At 38.8% G+C, this 22,081-nt stretch overlaps 1 protein-coding gene across 1 annotated transcript; it reads left to right on the top strand.

The window, feature by feature from the left end:
* Positions 1-1,384: 1,384 nt before the first annotated feature.
* Positions 1,385-21,678, top strand: erbb3a (erb-b2 receptor tyrosine kinase 3a). Its single transcript, XM_079242556.1, has 31 exons — positions 1,385-1,783; positions 8,597-8,715; positions 10,061-10,202; positions 10,346-10,459; positions 10,592-10,749; positions 11,132-11,318; positions 11,660-11,785; positions 12,144-12,209; positions 12,468-12,586; positions 13,444-13,585; positions 13,710-13,823; positions 14,124-14,241; positions 14,391-14,464; positions 14,580-14,670; positions 15,565-15,782; positions 15,872-16,004; positions 16,091-16,184; positions 16,617-16,771; positions 16,875-16,931; positions 17,028-17,169; positions 17,272-17,379; positions 17,499-17,597; positions 17,783-17,968; positions 18,054-18,209; positions 18,309-18,384; positions 18,494-18,640; positions 18,744-18,841; positions 18,951-19,139; positions 19,244-19,312; positions 19,438-19,687; positions 20,061-21,678. The coding sequence occupies exons 1-31, from the start codon at positions 1,693-1,695 to the stop codon at positions 20,831-20,833; spliced, it is 4,611 nt and encodes a 1,536-aa protein (XP_079098682.1). The 5' UTR covers positions 1,385-1,692; the 3' UTR covers positions 20,834-21,678.
* The last annotated feature ends 403 nt before the right edge of the window (positions 21,679-22,081 follow it).

The raw sequence follows: 22,081 nt of genomic DNA, 5'->3' as shown, positions 1-22,081 counted from the left end.
AAACAAAGTTACCAAGGTTTTAGTAAAGAAATGGTGAGGTGTTTTATTTTCAGTTTGGCACCTGTGAAAATCAAAGATTTTCATTTTAAGTATTGATTTAAAATATGTTTTTGTGTAAAGTAGGCTAATTTGTGGTATGCATCTGTGACTAGTTAAATAAAAATGGCACAGAGTTTAGGCTTTATGCTATATTTTTAAACATGTACTACAAAATTAACAATATAATTACCTCTGAAAAGTTTTTAATAAATGCATTGCACCAGTGAAAACCCATTGTAGTGGTAGTAAAGTTATCATAGTAAACCCTGCAGTAGGCCTTCTGAAAAGGTCTCAGGTACATTCAGATGCTGTCCCATTATGCCTGAAGTGGGAATAAAGCTTCTGCATGTCGTCAACCAACAGTACAGGCTGGGATGAGCACTTCTACCTCATTTCTCTGCTCATCTTTCATGTAAAAGATGGAGGCATCAGTAACGTATTTCTTCTCTTTCTGCAGGTCTTTCTGAATAAAAGTTGCAGTACATGTTGACCTCTCTTTCCTGTCTTCTCCTCCCCTAACCGGTTGATGCAGATGACTGTCCTCACTGAGCCAGGTTCTGCCGGAGGTTTTTTCTTCCTGTTAAAAGGTAGTTTTCTTTCCCTTTCCTCTATCAACTTGTGTATGTTCCAGATGGGGGATTGGATCGAAGTCGAGATTTGTTGCAGTCTGTTGGTTTTCCTTTACTAGACTCTTTATTGTGAACTGGCTTGAATCGATGTGTCTGAGATGACAGAAGTGGTGCTAGACAAATAAAGCTGAATTGATAATTGTAATAATAGGCTATTATGATGACTGCCTTATTTTGTCTCAACATTTCTTATTTTTCCAGTGTTTCACCCAATACAGTTAAGTGGGTTGGGACAGCGCCTTTTGAGATATGATTTTACGTGAGTGTTGTGTTGTAATGTATATGTGGGTTTCATGGGTTCTCTAATCACGGGTATTTGATGGATAATATTTTTGTTTTTTTCTCTATTTTTGACTTTTAATGTAAAGCAATTTGTGCTAAATTGTTTTAATTGTAAGAACAGTGCTTTATAAATAAAGATGCTTTATTGATAAAATGGGAAAAACACTTGTTCTTCATTCTTTTGATTAAAAGTAATTCCTTGTAATCATATAAAGCAGGGTTGTGGTTTGTTGAACCCTAAAAGTGTACAAGATAAAATTCCTGTTAAAGTGTGCCAACTTGCCAGGACCAATATGGCGGCGCGTTGACGTACGAAGCGACGACCAGTGCGTCGCAGCGTCATCCCAACGTAAATCAACGGCAGAGAAAGAGCCGCTCCCGCTGCTGATTGGCTCGGCGTTGCGCTCCGATCACTGAACTGCAGTGATTCCTCTCAGATGGACCGAAGCGAGCGTAAAGTCAACTTACAGCTCATATAAATGTCAAATAGAAAAAACACAATCAACTTTTTTTTCCCCTCGGGGTGGATTTACGTTTTTAACAGCAAAAAGCGACGCAAAAATACACAATAAGGATACGACTTGGATTAATCGGAGGGACATTAATCCGTAAATGGAAGTCTCCCGCTGAAATGAAACAAGTATAAACAATAAAAGTTTTTTTTCCCCTTTTCTTTGCATACTTATTTGATTGCAACGCCTGTTTAAAACACCACCAGCCTGGAGATTTCAAGGGTTTGAGGATGACAGTTCTCCTGTGGAGGGTGCAGCAGGTGCTTTGCGTCCTGCTGCTGCTGCGTGTTTTCCAACTCTGCAGCACTGACACACAAGGAGGTGAGAGAGCTTTATATTTTTAATGATCATTACTGACATTATGAAACGCTTTAGTATACTCAGACCAACCTGTGCACCGTGGTCAGGTTTGTCTGGCGTTGTGAGAGCACCTGTCCCCGCAAACCTCAGAACCTGTTCCGTACACGTAAAACGTGTTTGCTGTGAGTCATCTGCACCTCTCCCACGACTCTGTGTGCTTTATCATGTTTGTCTAAATTGTTACAAGGTTTTGCAACTGAGCCCAGCCTTTCACCAGCCGAGTCGTAGTCAGGCAGGCTAAACACATTTGCGCTTAAACTGGAAGCCTTTGTCTATGACTTGTTGAAGTCACTAGAATCAATTGTAAAACAAGACGTCTTGTCAAACTGGCTGGTTAATATATACATCCCTTAGAAAGCTGTAGTATTGGCAGCGTTATTATGAAGACTTGTTGTATGACAAAATGGCTTTACTGGTCAGAGTCAAACTAATTCTCTGTGCATGTGGGGTTCTGGTTGTTTAAATTAATTTTAGGTTTGGTTAAGTATTAACCTATGCAGCAAATGATGGAAATGAGATTGCATTTGGATTTTAAATAGTGTTGAATTTGCATGAACTGCAATGAAATCTCGTATTTACATTTTAACATGATGGGATGAAGATTGACTGCAACAGATAGCTTTTTTTTTTATATAACTTTTGCTGATGTTTGCCTCTTTTAGCAACACTGAGTAGTTTTGCTGAAGTGAAGGATCCTTTCCATCACATGTAAAATAACTTAAACATAGCAGAGCAAAAAAAAACTGAACTATTCAAGTAAGTTGTGTTGGCTGAATACAGTTTATCTGTATGTGTACTTAATGACTTGTTGTGATGCTTTGGAGGGAGAGACCTGTTGTGATCTGAATACTGGTGTGAACTTTGACCTTGTTGTTCTTGTCACCACCTTGTTGCCACCTTCCTGCCAGGTAAACCCAGTGACTCTGATTCTGAGAAAAACTAAATGAAAATGAACTCACTGAATGTCATGTTTAGGCATTAACCCCTCGGGAAAACGTTAAACCACAATAGACAGATGAATAAAGTGAAAAATAAATAAATAAAACTCATTCAAATCATTCAAATCAAAGATACTTTATCAATCCCCGAGGGGAAATTCAAGGTTCAAGCCAGCTTGTCCAAGGTTTGACATGCAGATATGTAAGATTTATGACAAGTTTACAGAACCAATCTGAAGCTCAGGACCCGCAGCCAGTTTTACCAGCGCTGCCTTATGACACATAAAAACAGAGATACATTAGGATCATTGGGGGTCGAGGGAAAAAACATGTAACTCTGGACCGCGACTCTAGATTATTATGTTATTTCAAGAGAAAATTAATGTGACTCGATGCAAACCTCAAGATTCATTGAAAATTAAGTAAATCTTTAACAGTGAGGCAGATGAGCACTGATATACTGCACATCCCCATTTATTTGCTAAGTTTTAAATAGATTAAAAAAATATTTAAACTAAAACTGTAAAGGGGATTTCAAGGGATTAACTTCACATTATAGACTTTCTTTTTCTTAGTGTTCAACTTGTTATTGGAGGTAATAATTGAACTAATGGTCAGTTAATTTGTTAGTTTGGTTTTTTTAAAATTTTCTTTTCCTGCTCAATTTCAGTGCCAGTTTTCCTTTCACATCCTTGTTGCACCTTCCTGGAATAAGTTTTTTTTTAAGAAGCTGTTTTTTACATTCTCAGTTGAGCGTGAAGTCAGAAAAACAGATTGCACAACCAGATTGTAAGTAAACAGCAATCGATTGCCAACTTGTAGTAGCCTACTTTGATTTGAAAAGTTGTCACTGTGCCAGTAGGAGGAACAAGTGATTTATTGTCACGACAGCACAGCTGAAGTTGTCGGCTAAGAGGTGGCATTATTAAAGACTCAACTTAATAGATTCAAGTCATCTTGAGATACAATTTAATTGATCATTTTTAAGAATTAAAAAAAGTGCGACCATATCAAATCACTGATGTGTCAAAAAGCAAATATGTTGTCAGGCCTCATGCCAAACTATGATGCCAAGAGGTTTTTGTGTGTTCAATGAAGTTTAGCACATTGGAAAAGATAGAAGATAGAAAGATAATCTTTTTTTATGCCATCAGATCTCTGCCTGTGAACCAGTGTGTCCACAATGAAACAAAGTAGTTCATGATCTCAGGTGTCTGGCTTTGTATTTGCGCGTGCACGGTTGTGCACGATTACCTGTGAGGTATGCGGTAATCTCTGTCCATCCTGTGCCAAGTTTCTGTTTACATCAGTCATCGTCTCAGCTGCCTCAATGAGCTTGTTTATCTCCTCCTCCCTCTATTCTTTTCTTTCTCTTCCTCTGTTTTTTTTCCCGAGCTGAAACCATGGTAGCAGATAAACTAACATAACAGCTAAACCCAACCCATGCTATGTTGTTATCATATGTTAGATGACATGTTAGTGTCAAGGACAATGACACTGTACTGCTGTGAGTTCATATACTGTGTGTGGTAGTAGACAGTGGGTTAAGTTGGGGCTCTAACACACTGCAGTGTGTATAAAGGATGGGAAAGCTCAGGGAGTAAAATGTCTGCAGACAGAGAGGTTTAGAAATACAGCTACAAGACTTGCTTTGCACTCTTAAAATAGGCCCATTGTGTTCATGTGTCAGTCAATGTGTGTATTGACTCTAAACCCTCCACCCCAGTCCTTTTTCATCCATCATCCATCTGCCAACTCTGAAAGTCCTCCTTTGACAGAGAAAACCCACTCAGCCTGTTGAGATTTTCAGCTTCCACAGCTGCAGCTTGCCTTTTTCTGTCACACTGTGTCCTAAAGTTGTACATACTGGTTTGCCCTCCTCTGTAGAGGGCTGCGCCTGCTCTGCATTCATATTCCACATAAGTTGTCGAACATACATGCTTAGGTGCTCACAGCTATTTCCCAACATGTAGTTCAAACAGTACAGAGTTAACAGCTCAAGTCAGGCTCTGATAGTGCTGAGTTGTTCTCAGGGGTTAAACAGGACAGATTGGAGATTAAGCTTCACTCCTAAAGAACCTCCAAACTCATATAATTTTAATTCAATGTTGCAAAACTGAGTCTATACAAAGCAGGAAATCTAATGCATGGAAGAGATCAGGTTTAAATGCAGGTGCACATTTGCATTTCTCCAGTGTTAATTGCATGTAGTGACCATTGTAAGAAATGTGGATATGGTTTGTTTGTTTGTTTGTTTGTTTGTTTATGCCTACTTTCACATGCAGATTTAAAATAAGGGTGAAAATGTTTAAACATTGTTACTCAATAGCTTAAATAATTTAATAAATAATAGTTGAGAAGGTTGTCATTTATGTCTGCAGTGACTTCAGCTCAACATGTCTGAAACACGTTGCAGAAAGTGAGATTGTGTGAGCAATAGTTTGCAGCGTTGGATTAAAAAAGCTTGTAAATGTGATAAAACTACAAACCAGAATAATTTTTTTTATTTACTCAATATTTTTTTATCCTCCATTTTAAAGAAGATGCACAATGAGGGTGTAACAATACTTCAAAATGTGTTGACATATTACTTCATTCATTAGTTGAGCTAGTAGAATCAATGATCAATCAAACATGGATGCAATAATAATTTGGAAGAAAGAAAACATGGAACAGTTACATTTGCTATGTTTTAGCTAAAGTCAATCCGTATGTGTGGTGTGTAACTATGATAAACCCAGACTGTGGGAGCTAAATTACTAAAGATATTTAGTTTGAGACTCGAACTGGAGCCCAGTTCACACTATATGTACTACAGTGTGGCTTTGGATGAAGACTAAGGATCCCTGATGGGCCCGTAAATAAAAGCAGAAAGTATGCAGTCAGCTCAGACTTCTTGCAGGGAACAGGATGACCCTGCCATGTATAAGTCCTATGATGGCTGCCATTTAGCCACAGACTCTAATTTGGCATGGGATGCAGGCTCAGGTCTGCTCACCCTGCAGCCAGCTGCCTCTGGTGAGAGTGTATGGTGTGAAATGGTGTGGTCTGACCAACTAAACATCATGCAGAACGGAGAATTATGCTCTAGCAATGAGTAAACCAAACACTTCGAAACCAATTCCAGTAAGCCCAGTGTCCTCAGAAACAATAGAATAAACCTTATCAGGATTTTATGAACCGAGGACATGCTTGTTGCCACGTCACCACACACACACACTCACTCACACACGCGCATACAGAGTTGTTTTCCCATTCCTTCAGAGGACATTGAATTTACTTAAAACATTTCCTTCAGAGTTATCCAAAATTACAATGTGCAACACACACACACACACACACACACACACACACACACACACACACACACACACACACACACACACACACACACACACACACACACAAAACAGATTTTTGTTCTTGAAGCAAAGGTGCAGGAAGTGTGTACTAATATGCACAAACACACAATGTTCTTTGACCTGCCTGTAATTGAGTTTAATAATCACGAGTCCTTTATGCCCTTGCTGATCCTGTTGTTCTGCTTGCTCCTGTTTGGATTCAGATGTCAGTGGAAGGAATGTGTTTTTGTGACTTGTGTACGAGTGTAAATCAGCACGTATTCAGTTCAACGGACACATTATAAAACATGTAATAGGATGAGCTTTCCGAATAAAATAGAGGAAAAGTAGTTCATTAATGGTTATGCTCAGAAGTTAAAGGATTAGTACACTTGATAAAAAGATTTTAGAACAATCTGATGTGGCACTTAACCCTCTAATGCATTAATTATTAAAAAATGATGCCACATTCTTTTTAAAATGCAATGTTTTACTTATACAGACACGCACAGAGATGCTTTTCTTTGTCTTTAATATTATTTGATTTTTTTTTTAACTTTATTTTATTTATTTGTCTAGTCTATAGTCATGTTTCTAAACTAATATATTGTAATCTTAATCATTTTCTTGTCACTGAGGTAAAGTTATATGTATGTGTATGTGGAATTTTTATACTAAATTAGTATTTTTCAGTGAGTGACAGTGTGTTGGGTGATTTTCCTAATGTCCACTGAAGTGGCAAAATTGCAAACATACCATATTCACTGAATATAATGGAAAACAGCCTTTAAATAGGTGTCCACTGTAGTGGACACAATGCATCAAATGGTTAACTGTGTAGACTCTTTTTGTTGCATCCTCTCTGTTTTCAGACAATAAAAGTGAGATTACTGCCACTTCAGACATGATATTTAAATTCATTATGAGTTAATGAATTAATCCTTTATTAAATTAAACCTAGATTGATGATAATTTTGACACAATAATTGGCCGTGTCAAAGAATATTTCAATATTTCATATTAATCTTGTTATCTTACTGTGACCATACCTTTGCCGACATTCAGACAATACACTCATGTTATTGTCCACATTTGTGACTTTCATTGCAACACCTCACCTCACATCTAAATACAAGAGTGTCAGTGAACTCTCAGATGGATTTTTAAGAAATTATAGTTTATTTAAAAGCACAAAAATCCATCACAGACCAATAGCGAATTAGCATATTATATGTAATTATACATTTGTGCAAAGTCTTGATTTCTCAGTGACACTAAAAACAACAGTCAAGTCCAGTTCCCCGTCCTTGCTGTGTTTTTCCATATTTACTCTGCTGGCTTTCTCCAAAAGACATTTGAATAGCAAAGCAGCCTTCCTGTGACGCTGGCTGGTTGAAATCCCACACACCAAAAACAAGGCCTTGTATGTTTGTTAGAGAAAAGAGCATGGCCTGCACACAATCCTTAACTTGTTTCACATTGTTACAGTACATGCATTCATGCTGAGTGAGCTGAACATAGCATCTTATAGTAAATAACATAAAACAGTCTTTGTAAAACCTCACACACCATTGTCTTGTTATATCATGGCTTGTCATCAGTTTGTTCTTTTCTTTTTATGTTACGTTGAGTTCTGTATCCTTCCATCAGGGCAAAGAAGCACATACAGTACTGGCATTGAACATAGTTGACTTAGACATGAAACTGGAAAAAACAAGAATGAAAGACTATCTGTCACTCTTCTAACATCTAACTTTCTCTAGCATCACTTGCCCAAACCGAAGATGGACGGTTTAACAGTTATTTTCCCAAGATTGGAGAGAAAAGTGGTTTTATGAAACTATTTTTCAATCAAAATGAATCAGTGTGCTTATTGAGCACTTTAGGCAGCTGTGGACTAATGCATAGTCAGTGCAGTAGGGATTATTTACAGCTGCTTGATAGTGAATGAAGAATGTGTTTAAAGGGAACTACACTAATCATGTCTGCTGTAATGAAGAAACAAGTTACCTTTGTGGTGTAACTGTGTAACATTTCCCTTTTCCTCTGCAAAAATACAGCTTACAAAAGCAAGAAAAATGATAAAAGTAGCAATACAGTTGTAAGAATTATTTTTGTTCTTGTCTGAGCTCAAGAAGTTTTCCCAGATAGAAAAAAAATGTTTTGTCCCAAATATGACCCAAATGTACGCTTTTTTTAAAACCCAAATTAATTAGTGAGTCGCTAAAACTCCGCTGCATGACAACCTCATGTGGCCCACAAGGTGATTGGCATAAAAACCATATATTAGTACTATTTATGGCCCACAGAATACATACATAATCCATTTTCAGGCCAATAACTGACCTCTGCACCACATATGACCAACAGGAGAACTTCAGTAAATAAATTAAACTTGAATTAGTGTTAATGGCATTCCTGTGTTACATTTCTACCCCATTTTCCAGCTGCTGCCGCTGCTGCGATGCATTAACATCCTCCCCTCTAACTTACAGTGCCTACGACAGTGTGCGCTCCTCAGTGTGACGGCCGATGCTTTGGTGGAAACCAGACTGAATGTTGCCACAGTGAATGTGCTGGAGGCTGCACAGGCCCCCTTCACACAGACTGTTTTGTAAGTATGAACTTTCTGTAAGACTTTTTACACTATCACTGATATACCAGTCAATCATTTAGACTCAATTGCCCTTAAAGTTAACGAGTAAGTGTGTCCAACTGTTTTGACCAGTTATGGTACAACTATTCTTAAAAGAACATGTTATTATCTTCATTGACAGGAGGTATTCCTGCTATCTTTTCCAATGATTATAACTGAACTTACAAAAAACAAGCTACAAACATATTTGATCTCACTAGATTTGATTAAAGTCCATGGTTGTTGTTGTTGCGTGCCATATACAGCATATTTTTTGATCTGTAACACGCATAGTCATTCTGTGCCTCGAGATTTCTCTACATGAGATAAAGAAAACATTCAACAGACACCTATAAATAACCAAAGAAGCTCAACAGTCAGGGCTTTTCGTAAAAGTCCATCAGAGGGTGTTCTGGTGTGTATGGTAGTGTTAACAACTTAGACTTCAGACTCTGGTTTAGTGTAACATCTTTATAAACTGGACTATTGAAGATTAATTGCTCTGGGAGTCCCATCAGACTGTTATGTGGTGAATTTGGATTCCCAGGAAACACCACAGACTCTGCTGTGTTGCTTTGAGTCCGTCTTAACCCTTTCATGCATAGTGACCATATAGTGGACACCTATTTACAAGCTTTTTTCATGCATATTCATGTCATTCAGTACGTTTCTACTTACTGGTGAATAAACAAATGTATGATATAACTGAACATAATGTAATTATGCAAGTTTGCATTTGCGATAAATAGGAAAAGAAAAATGATACAGCTATATTTTTATAGAAGATTTACAGAATATAATTATGATCCTATATTATTTTAGAAATATTTTATAGAATACTTTAAAATAAATCACAAATCGGGATAAATTATGAATATCAATAATAAACATAAAAAGTATCATTGCATATGTGGAGCTAAAATACTGTATTTTTAAAAAGGTTGCATTGTTTTTTATTAATTCATGCATGAAAGGGTTAAACTGATATTAAGGAGTCATTTGCTGCCACTGAACATCATGTGAATGTAAGAATCTAGACTTTTCCAGCAGAATGTCACATGAAATATATATATAAAAAAAATAGCTTTATAGTTTGTTTAAAAGTTATTGATGATTGACTTCTACTCACTAACAAAGTGATTAAAAGGTCTGTGTCTCACCTTGAAATTTCACCTCATGTCAGCTTTATGTGGGATATCATTCCCAGAAAGAAAATATAGTTATTGTAAAATGTTTCAACTCTGTCGGGACGAACATGCGCGAAGCACCAAGCAGATGAAAAGATCTGACATGTTTATCAGTTTTGTTTGTGTTGCATTCACAGGCTTGTAAGAACTTCAACAATTCGGGATCCTGCGTGTCTCAGTGTCCCCAGGCCACAATCTACAACAAGCAGACATCTAAAATGGGACCCAACCCCAATGCAAAGTACCAGCATGGTTCTGTTTGTGTGGCCAAGTGCCCGGGTAAGTTCCCCCTCCATCCCACAGTGCAGATTTTATGTTTCCTTTTATAACGTTCCAGGTGCATCAGCTTTTATTAAAGTTTAAATGCAGGTCCAACTGCACTGCCTTGTAGTGATTTACATCATCTTTCTGTTTCTGAACAGTAAACTTGGTTGTGGACGACGGTTCATGTGTGAGCAACTGCCCATCGGATAAAATGGAAGTGGAGAAAAACGGAGTAAAGCGATGTGAGCCCTGCGTAGGCCCCTGCCCAGAAGGTAAATTAATTCAACCAAATCCGCAACTGCGTTCAACTAAAGTTACAGCTTTTTATTTGAAAGTAAATTGTGGCGCATGGAATCAAAACAACATTAAAAAAAAAAAAATCTGCATGTTCTTTGCCTTTCTAGTGGTCATTTGTTCCGGCACCCAAAACGGCTTGAGTACAACAGGAAATTCCGAGATCCAGTACAACCTGATGAAAAAGATGTACACCGGCTGTGACATCGTGATGGGCAACCTTGAGATTACGCACATGGACTACAACAGAAACTTCAGCTTCCTGCAGGTGAGTCTGTCAACATCACAATCAATAGAGAGCAGACTGGAAGTAATCCTTTCACAGAATGTGTCACTAAAAAGAATCACTAACCAGTCTGGACATGGATGTGAATCAGCCAATGGCAGAAACATTCCCACATGTGAGCTCTCCCGAGAAAATCACACAGAGGGTGTTTACAGAGGGTTGTGTCACTATGAGCTCATTATATTTCCCTCCTGCTCTTTTATTCATAGCATTGCCTTGATGATGAGTAATTTAATGAGTGAGACACACCTGTGCTACCAGGTTGTGACCCTGAAAACAATCTATTTTACAAAGGCAGGAAAGAAAGACTTTAAATAGAAAAAAAACCTCTATTATTCCTTCTTTTTTCCCCCAAATTTTGCAGTCTATTAAGGAGGTGACCGGCTACATCCTGTTTGCTCTCAATGAGTTCTCTCGCCTACCTTTGGACAACCTGCGTGTCATCCGAGGCACCACTCTGTATGAGAACAAGTATGCTTTGGCTGTGATGGTCAACTACCAGAAAGGCGGGCAGTATGGAGTTCAAGAGCTTGGGCTGACTCACCTCACAGGTATACAGTTCATGTGTGGTGTGTGTTAAAAGTGTGGGAGGCTACAGTGGAGCAGATAAGAGGTGAGGGTGCACTCTGTTACTGTTGGTGCTTTCACGCCCACACCACGCAGACACACCCTCAGAGTACTGTGCAGCGGTGTGTGTACATTCGGAGAAGTCCCAGGAATGTCTCCGCTCAACTGCCAAACTGTCGCAGTAACATGAGCTCTGGCAGATTACACTATGATTACATGGGATGCAGTAAACACTCAGTGGCAGCGTTTGATGGTATGAGTCACCAGCATGTCCAGGCATGCTACGTTAATTGTCATACTCTATTTGCATGTGTGGTTACCACAGAGATACTTGAGGGAGGCGTCAATATCATCCAGAATAAGTACCTGAGCTACGCGCCGCAGGTGAACTGGCTGGACATCATGAAGGATGGCACAACTGAATTAAAGATTGAAGACAATGGTCCTGAAAGTGAGTCAAAAGTGCGATAAATACACCTATGAACACATATGGTTATGTGCAAATGCATCTCAGCGCAAGTAAAATTTTATTTCTTATCAGAATATAAACGGAAGACTTGTGCAAAGCAAGTTAGATATTTTCCACATGTACAGTATTTATAGTGCAAACTCTTCCTGAAACTGTTTTTGACTGCAGCTCTGCAGAACAAGGTGACACTTTGACTCAATAAAGTAATAAACCACTGGTATTTTTGCAGAGACCAATAACTTTTTCAGCAAATGGGCTAACATGAGAGCTTTTAGGAATGTCAAAATTGATTTTAAACTTACTTTAAAATATATTAACAGATGATATATTGATATTCCAGAGCCTTGTGACAAAGCTTGTGGAGACGTGCCATGTTGGGGACCAGGAAAGGACAAATGTCAGATTTGTGAGTGACATCAAGACCCTTATTTTAACAGACTTAGCCACCATGTAGTTACACAGATCTCAACAGGTGCCCTGGGGTGTTTTAAAGATTTCTGAGAAATGACTCATGGACAATAGTGGCAATGAAGATTTATTTAAATATCAGTAAATAACTTAAACTTGCATTAGAAATAATAGCATTTATGTGTTGCATTTTTGCACCAGTTTCCAGCTGCTGCCACTGCTGCGATGCATTAACATCCTCTCCTCTCTCTTACAGTGACCAAGACAGTGTGCGCTCCTCAGTGCAACAGCCGATGCTTTGGTAGAAACCCGAGTGAATGTTGCCACAGCGAGTGTGCTGGAGGCTGCACAGGACCCCTTGATACAGACTGTTTTGTAAGTATAAAGTTTCTGTAAAACTTTTTACACTATCACTGATATACAAACATTTCAACACGTTTATTGTTAAAGTTAATGAGTTAGTGTGTCCCAATGTTTGACTTTACATCAGTTTTAAAAAAGTAAAAGTTATTGTCTTCTCTAACTATCTTTTTCCAAGGATTAGTCCTGATCTTACACAAAAAAGGCAATCTAAGTGAGCTGCAGTTAAATATATAAGGAAAGAAATGAAAGAATTCAGCTAGACATATTTTATCGCACTAAGCAACTTTATGTGACAAAAATCACATCAGTCTAATTTTAAGACCCCTTCAGTCTTCAGAAGGGGTCTTTCAGCATGAGATGCATGTAACATGCATCTACATAGTGATTCTTACCTCTAGGTTTCTCTACATCAGATAAATACGACATTTAACAGACATGCAGAATGTCATCTAAGGAATTTGGATGCCTGGAAAACACCACAGACTGCTGTTTTGTTTTTTATTTATTTTTTTCTTCCTTTGTAAAACTGCTGTGGGGTCCTTTGCTGCCACTGAAGGGGAGTAGTGTTGGTTCATAAGGAGGTGACATCATGTGAATGTGAGAACAGAAGAATTTCCAGAAGAATATCACACAACAAAATTAGCTTTATTGTTTGTTTTAAAGTTATGGGATTGACTCCTACCCACTCATGAAGTCATTACAAGGTCTCTGTCTCACCTTATGTTACCTTTATGTGGGACATCATGCCCAGAAAGAAGATATTGCTTTCCTTATCATAAAACATCTATAAATTCGCTGGGACAAACGAGGCACAAAGCAGATGAAAAGATCTGACATGTTTATCAGTGTTGTGTGTGTCGCGTTTACAGGCTTGTAGGAACTTCAACAACTCCGGATCATGCGTGTCTCAGTGTCCCCAGGCTCTAATCTACAACAAGCATGCATTTAAAATGGAACCCAACCCCAATGCAAAGTACCAGTATGGCTCTATTTGTGTGGCCCAGTGCCCTGGTAAGTGCGCCCCCACAGCAAAATGCAGATTTTATGTATGTTTTTCATAAAAGCTCCAGGTGCATCAAGTGTTTAAATTGCACTGCCTTGTAGTGATTTGCCTCATCTTTCTGTTTCTGAACAGCAAACTTTGTTGTGGATGACGGTTCGTGTGTGAGCAACTGCCCATCGGATAAAATGGAAGTGGAGAAAAACGGAGTAAAGCGATGTGAGCCCTGTGTAGGCCTCTGCCCAAAAGGTATCCCACGACTATTTAAACAGCTTTAGATGTACTGTTTGAAATACCTTTAAGCCAATAACATCTGGATAGAAAATTATTTCAACTTCATGGGAAACAGTGTTCAACTAAAGATAGTGAATATATCAGTTTTATAATATATAGCAGGTGGTGATGGATGTGGTTTTGCTGTAGGCTTTGTGTATTTTTAAGCTACACTTATTGCTCACAAAAACTCTTCACAGATTCGCCTTATACTTCTTTTTTTTTCTTTTAAAAAAAAAAAAAAAATTCAATCCTTTTTCTTCATTTTCCCTCCAGCTTGTCATGGCACTGGAAGTCCTTCCAGGCAAACCGTTGATGCTAATAACATAGACAGTTTCATAAACTGCACTAAGATCCAGGGCAGTCTGCACTTTCTGGTAACAGGAATAAAAGGGTAAATACAACTTTTATAGTAGCTGATAGTCCTTTTATCAAGTACAGGGCATGTTACACTGTGACTAGCCGTTCATTAAGTACTTATATCCATGTTTCAAAGTATGTTATATTGCTATAGATGTTTATTTTGTCTCTGCTTCTTGAAAGCGATGAGTACGTCGGCATACCAGCTCTCGATCCAGAAAAACTCAAAATTTTCAACACTGTCCAGGAGATCACAGGTGAGTATCAGCTGATAATCAAACTATGTGGAGGCTGTTTTTTTTCTGGTTAGCGCAACATCGTGGTATTTGCAGTCTGATTAAAGCCTCTGAAACACATTGTGTTTATGATCAGATATCCTCAGTATCCAGTCGTGGCCTGAAAGCATGTCTGACCTGTCCGTCTTCTCCAACCTCCAAACAATTCAAGGCAGAACTCTTTACAAGTGAGCTTTTTTTCCTCCCTCTTTCAATTCACATTGTTTTTTTGTTTTTTTTGTTTCGTCTCCAGTCAATCACGATCAATTTATGTTGTATCCTGAACTGTAGTTCACTCCAAACCTTCACCAACATGAATCTGATTTTTTTGTGTCTCTTCACTTCCTTCTTATGTGACATGTTTACCCTGTTTAGAGGAGTTAGCACTAGAAGGTACAGTAAATGTTTTACATGCTCAATTTCTGTGTTTCACCAATTTTAGTTTGTCTTCAAAGTGCTTCTTCACTGGGATTTTGTGGTGGTGGGCATATATCTTTATTAAGTCTGCACACTGTTTTTGCACGCTATCGTTAGATTTATTTTTTTCCTGTTTAAGTTTTGGGTGGTAAATTATGGAATCTGGGGGTGTGGCTGTGTTTCTTGGAGTCTTGGAGTGCCTTAATCATGAGGTTTTATCCAAACTTACAGTTTATGTCACGATAATGAACAATCACAAGTATGTAGAGACGTGTGTTTTCCAATTTGAAAAGCATAATAGAATACTAAGGGTTCAACAAATTAAAGTTACAGAAAAAAAAAATATGGGTTCTTAGATTGTGTAAGACACTTAAAATCAACAATGACCACTCATCACACCAAGAATAATTATTTAAGTTGGTGTCTTCAGGATTTCCTGCTTGAATTAGTCACCTTGGAAAACACCCAATAGCATGATTTTAAAATTGCAAAACTTAATTTTTCTTGTGTGAAAAAAATTAAGTACAATAAAGCATTATTTTGGATGTTTTTCAAATTAAAATATTAAGGAGTCAGTAACATTGAATTAGCTTTTATATCCCTTTTAATTAAGTTACATCTGTCAGACCTCTATCTGGCACTAACTTGCTTGACTCCTGTTTCAGGGGCTACTCTCTACTGGTGATGAAGATCAAATCCCTGACCTCCCTTGGCTTACGATCACTTCGGAAAATCAACGATGGTGGTGTTTACATCACTGGGAACAAGAATCTCTGCTACTACCAGACTGTGAACTGGACGCGTATCCTAAACAGCAACTCCCGTCAGCAGAGACGTCAGAAGCACATCGACATCAAAGACAACCGAGCTCCAGATGACTGTGGTGAGTAATGCTTTATTACATTTTCTCAAAGTCATAAATCACTCTGGCACTCTGTCAAATCAATTTTTCTCCCCTCTGTGGCTGTTTAGCAAACGAAGGTCACGTATGCGACCCTCTGTGCTCCTCTGACGGCTGTTGGGGTCCGGGGCCAGATCAGTGCATTTCTTGTAAAAAGTACAGCCGGGGAAGGACGTGTGTGCCAAACTGCCTGTTCTTAACTGGGTCAGTCTTCCTGAAAAAGCTTCATTTTATTATTAGTAAGAAAATTACTGCTGCTAAAAGAATGTTTCTTTTTGCTTTGAATGCAGGGAGAGGAGGGAGTTTTCTACGCAATCAGGGGAGTGTATGCCCTGTCACCATGAGTGTAAGGTCCAAGAGGGGAAGGAGACCTGCAGAGGCCCGGTATGTCTAATGACTAATCATCTCGTAACAAGGTTCAGTCCATTAAGACACATTGCAGCGATTAGGCAGATGAACACTCATTTGTCTTAAAGCACAGGTGTCAAACTCCAGTCCTCGAGGGCCGATATCCTGCAGGTTTGTGTTGTCTCCATTCTCCAACACACATAACCAAAATTCATAAATAGGTTGACGAGAAGCTGCTGGGTCCATTTGATTTGAATCAGTTGTGTTGGTAGAGAGAAACAACAAAAACCTGCCAGATACCGGCCCTCTAGGATTGGAGTTTGACACCCCCGTCTTAAAGAGTCACAACAGCTTGAGTAACTTGGGGTTTAAGTCAACTGCTGCCACCTAGTGGCATCTCAGATGACATGTCTGATTGGCAGATTTACTGTTATTTGTCGGCTCATTTTTTATGATTTTTCTGTTAAGGGAGCAGATCAGTGTGTAGCATGTGCTAGCCTGCAGGATGGTCCACACTGTGTCTCCTCATGTCCTGAAGGTGTGATGGGTAGAGAAGGGTTCATCTTTAAATACCACAACAAGCAGGGCCATTGTGAACCATGCCACATCAACTGCACCCAAGGGTGAGCAACGAGCAGAAATGGGACACACACTCACACACACACACACACACACACACACACACTATCCCCTCTAAAGCTCACCAACTTTGTGATGTGTATTCAGGTGTACTGGACCAGGAATTAGGGACTGTGTGGAGCTGACTTCTCGATATATTTCTGGGTAAACTATTCTCTCATTCAGAAGTATTTCACTCAGTGATTTTAAGTCTTCATCGAGTGCTAAATGTGTGACGGTGCTTTTCGTGTCTGTCATTAGACAAGCGACCGCAGCCATCGCATTAGGAGTGATTGCCTTCGTCTTTGCTTCATTCTCTATTTTCGTCTTGACTGTTCTGTACCGACGAGGTCTCGCAATCCGGCGCAAGCGAGCCATGAGAAGATACATGGAGAGCGGAGATGTCAGTCAGCAATTCTGCTTTAAGTTTCATAGTGTTGCTGTACTGATGCTGGCCACTGTTAAGCTATACTAGAATTATTAACATTGTTATGTGTGCCAACAGAATTTTGAGCCGGAAGAGAAAGAGAAAGTCCATGCCCGGATATTGAAACCCACAGATCTGCGTAAGATCAAGCTGCTTGGAAATGGAGTTTTTGGATCTGTTCACAAGGTACTTATCCATGCGACAGTTTCCAAAGCAATGCTCATCTTGCTTTTCTTTTTCTTTTAATTTAGCAAAGCCAAGCCAACTTTATTTATGCAGATGTCTCGGTTTCCTGTACTTTATAGGGAATTTGGATTCCTGAAGGAGACACGGTGAAGCTACCGGTTGCCATCAAGACAATTCATGATCGCAGTGGGCGACAGACCTTCTTTCAGCTGACAGATGTAAGAAAATTAGACTTTATTTTTTTTAAAAAAGGAGGATGGGGGGGACTGAAATCAAATATAAGAGTACAGCACCCGGACATGTTTTGTGTTGGTCCTGCTTACGCCTTCAGCATAGCTATGAACTCTCACAAAATGTTGGCATTCAGTTCAATCCAATTATATAACCTTAATGGTCGTTGCAGCACATGATTGCAATGGGAAGCCTGAACCACATTAACGTCGTCAGGACACTTGGCATCTGTCCTGGTGAGAGCCTCCAGCTTGTCACCCAGCTCAGCAATCAGGGCTCCCTGCTGGAGCATGTCAGGAACAACAAGAACAAGCTCAGTCCACAGAGGCTGCTCAACTGGTGTGTTCAAATCGCAAAGGTAAAGAACCAAGAGATTTTGCCTTTTTTTTTTTTTTTGTGAGGATGTATATTAATTCAATATATTGTTGTCTTCTTGCCACCAGGGTATGAATTACCTGGAGGATAAGAGGATAGTCCACAGAAACTTGGCTGCCAGAAATGTACTTCTAAACAATAATTTCACAGCCCAGATTTCAGACTACGGCATTGCAGACTTGCTCTATCCTGATGACAAAAAATACTTTTACAATGAGGTCAAGGTTAGTAGTTTTGCAAAAAAAAAAAAAAAAGAAAAATACATTTTCTGTAAGATTCTATAATTTCTAAGATGTAAACCTTATTTGTTTATTTATTTTTAGACACCAGTCAAGTGGATGGCCTTAGAGAGCATCTTGTTTCGCAGATACACTCATCAGAGCGATGTTTGGAGTTACGGTGAGCATCAAGCAAAGTGACAGACTAATAAACACTGATTCAGCTTCACTGATATATAGATGTGCACATCTGTTTTCATTCCACATTAACTGCCTCTGTGTTATTGTAGGTGTCACAGTGTGGGAGATGATGTCTTATGGGACAGAACCATATGCATCAATGCGTCCACAGGCAGTTCCTGACCTGCTGGAAAAGGGCGAGCGTCTGTCCCAGCCTCAAATATGCACAATCGATGTGTACATGGTCATGGTTAAGTGTGAGTAATCACATTTTGAAGTCCTGACTTTAGTTTTGAATGGAGTTGCAGCACCTCAAAAAATGAAGCCAGATTACAGATACGTTTCTTTTTAATTGCTCAGGTTGGATGATTGATGAGAATGTCCGTCCGACATTTAAGGAACTGGCCAGTGAATTTACTAAAATGGCCAGAGATCCTCCTCGCTACCTGGTTATCAAAGTAAGACATTTCTTGTTTGGTCAATACTGCATTTTGAATTATTTTAACTGTGATTGAAAATTGGTTGCTCATGCAATATGGTCATTTGCGATTCACCTCGGGCTGTCAGGAGGATTGCAACCAACAGGAGCCATTTCCAGATGAGGTTAACCAACGGAGTGCAGACCTGGATAACCTGGATGATCCAGAAATGGATCCAGAGGACCTGGAGGCAGAAGGAGTGGTGGATGGCACTGCTCCAACACCCCACTACCTGTCCAGGAGTGTCAGTCGTCTCTCAAAGATGGACACCCAGAGAGTATGGGACACAATTCTCAGTTAATCTAATGGCTAGTTTGTTTTCTGAAAGATGCTTTTCTGACATTTCTTATCAACATCTCATTGCTTCTTTTTGTGGTAAAGGTGATTCTTAATCCATCAAGTGGGACTGGATACTTGGCTATGACTCCAGGTGTTGACAATTCAGCACAGGTAACGAAAGCAAGCTTTTGTGCTGTCAGACAAGATTATATGTAAACTGTTGTCAGTCAGATTGTATTTATTTTATAATCTGATATTATATAATGTTTTATGGTTTTATTTCGGCTATGTGGCAGTCTCGCTCTCGCCTAAATTCTGCACGGACTGTGTCTGAGAGTTCAGAGGGTTGTGGGACAGCAGTGGAGCAGGAGATGAGCGAAGACTTTTCACTGGCAGGAAGCTTGAAAATAAGACGCCGCAGAGAAGACAGTGCTTATGTGTCACAGAGAGACAGCATGTCCGGTGGACCACCGGAGACACCCTCCCCAGAGATGGAGGAAGAAGATCTGAATGGATATGTCCTTCCTGGAAGCACCCCAGAAAGAGGTGATACAATGATTTTATATCTTTTCAGATATTTATATATAAAGTGTAAAATGTGAAATAAGATGTAGAGATGCTTTTTTTTTTTTTTTTTTTTTTTTTTTAAAAAAAAGCAAACTTACCACTTTTTCCTTTTCTCTTTCATTAATGTTTTCATGACAAAAGGCATGTAACTACATTTAGAAGTAGTGTCAACTTTTTTTTTTTTTTTTAAGTAAAGCAAAAGAAATATGGATATCTAAAAGATGATGATAAAAACAGTAGCCACTTGCTCCACCAAAACAGTCACAAAATGGATTTATGGCTTCAGCATTAAATGTGTTAAAATGAAATAAAAAAATTCTTCATAATTCAATCCGTCGTCGTTTTGTTTCAGATCCTCTGCTGTTCTCATCTCGAGCCATTCCTGGCAGAATAGCCAAGTCTCATTCAGGCCTTTTGGATGATCCAGATGATGAAGAATATGAGTACATGAACAAGCAGATGTGTGTGACCTCTGTTTCACTGAGGCACAATGGCCAGCGGTCAAAGCAGAACAAGAAGCGAACCTCCTCTGTGTCGTCACAAGCAACTGCGTGTTCCTCTGAAAGCACACTGTCAATGGATATCAGAGGAAGACGCGCAAAGAGCAAAGACTACTCTGATTCAGAGCCACAGGAATGCAGCAAAGTCGAGTATGAATACATGGACATCAGAGGTGGCGAAAAAGAGGAAGTCCCCCCCTCATGTGAGCCTCCTCCACCCCCAGTTTCAGTGAGGATGAAAAGAAAGGTTGAGGAGGGGGAGGACGAGTACGTGGAGGACGCTAACTATCATTACACAAACAAACAGCCGAAGCTGCGACAAACTCTTCAAGACAAGAGGGAGCTGAAGATCCAGGGAGGAGATGATGGGGAGGTGTATGAATATGAGGACATGGACTGCTTTGCAGCCCCACCGTCTACAGATGCATCTGTGTACCAGAACATGCAAGGAGAGGAAGAGGGAGCTGTAGGTGGGACACAGACTCATCCTTCTGGGTTCAACCCCCATGTAAAAGTGCGAGCAGGAGTTGGCGTGGGAGAACCTGCAGCTGGTGACAAATCTTTTGACAATCCAAACTACTGGCACAGCAAGATGTTCCTAAAGCCCAATGCAGTATCCACATGAAGAACATGGAAAGCTTATATCTGGGACACAGCAATGAAGGAACTGAAAAGGAAACACAATGAGAAGACACAGAATGTAGACTGAGACATATTTTAAAAAAAAAAAAAAAAAAAAAAAAAGATCTGTGTGATTGTAATTGTACTTATGTAAATAATAGAAACCCATTTGGGACAAATAGATGAACAAAAAATAAGAAATGAAAATAAATGTACCTCAAAATCTAAAGTCTTAAAGTAATTGCATCACAGAGAGCAGTGATGTACTGATCTGCATCACTACCTTCAGCTTATGTGAAAATAGATTCAAGATACCTTAATGCAGCTAACATTTTGCCAAATGTTCAAAATCATGCCTTTTCTTGTAGAATGTAAACAATGAAAACTGCACAATTTTGACATATCCTTCATTTGGAAAAATGGGATTTCTTGTTTGTTCATTTATAAATCATCTTGAGCAGCTAATTTTTTATAAAAAACATTGTCAATATGATAACACACATGATCTTTTTTTATTTTATGTTTGTGGAAATGGGCTTTCATGCATTAAGTTGGCAAAAAAGGTATTCAGGCCTATGATGTTAGGGATTTCAGGAATTAATGGCACTGAGTGTTGAAACACTAATAAAAAAAAAAACCATAAGCTATATTTTTTTGCTTACATTTTGAATTTATGAAATATTTTAGAGAACAAATGACATTTTCAGGAACTTGATCTCTTCAGATCTCTTATGATGATACATGGAACACATTTTCATACTCAATAAAAAATATTTGTACAGTGTACTTCTGTTTGGAGCAGCTTTTTAAATTGGTGACATCAACATCACATGCAAAAATAATGTATGTAATGCAACACTAAATGTACATGCACACACACACACACACACACACACACACACACACACACACACACACACACACACACACACAAAGAATATGTTTTAAGGGGAAAAAAAAGTTGTACGCCATGCTGTTTGTATATAACTTTAGTCATAAACTTATAAAACATTTTTTAAAAAAAACTTTTGCAGTGTATTTTTTTTTTTTGCTGAAGAAACCTTTATTATTACAGCGAAAAACTGATGAAAAATTGTGAAAATTGAACAAGCTGATATTTAAAACATAAGGAAATTGGATATAGTTGAAGCTGTGCTTTGAGGATACTAACAGTTGTGCTCATATTTATTCATACCCTTTCAATAAAGAAGGAAAAAACCAGCTGCTTGTAAAATAAGATGAAATTTACTAA

The sequence above is a fragment of the Telmatherina bonti genome, assembly GCF_933228915.1.
Source record: "Telmatherina bonti genome assembly, chromosome: 6".
Taxonomy (NCBI): domain Eukaryota; kingdom Metazoa; phylum Chordata; class Actinopteri; order Atheriniformes; family Telmatherinidae; genus Telmatherina; species Telmatherina bonti.
The sequence above is the reverse complement of the archived record's forward strand: the minus strand, read 5'-3'. Positions and strand labels throughout refer to the sequence as shown.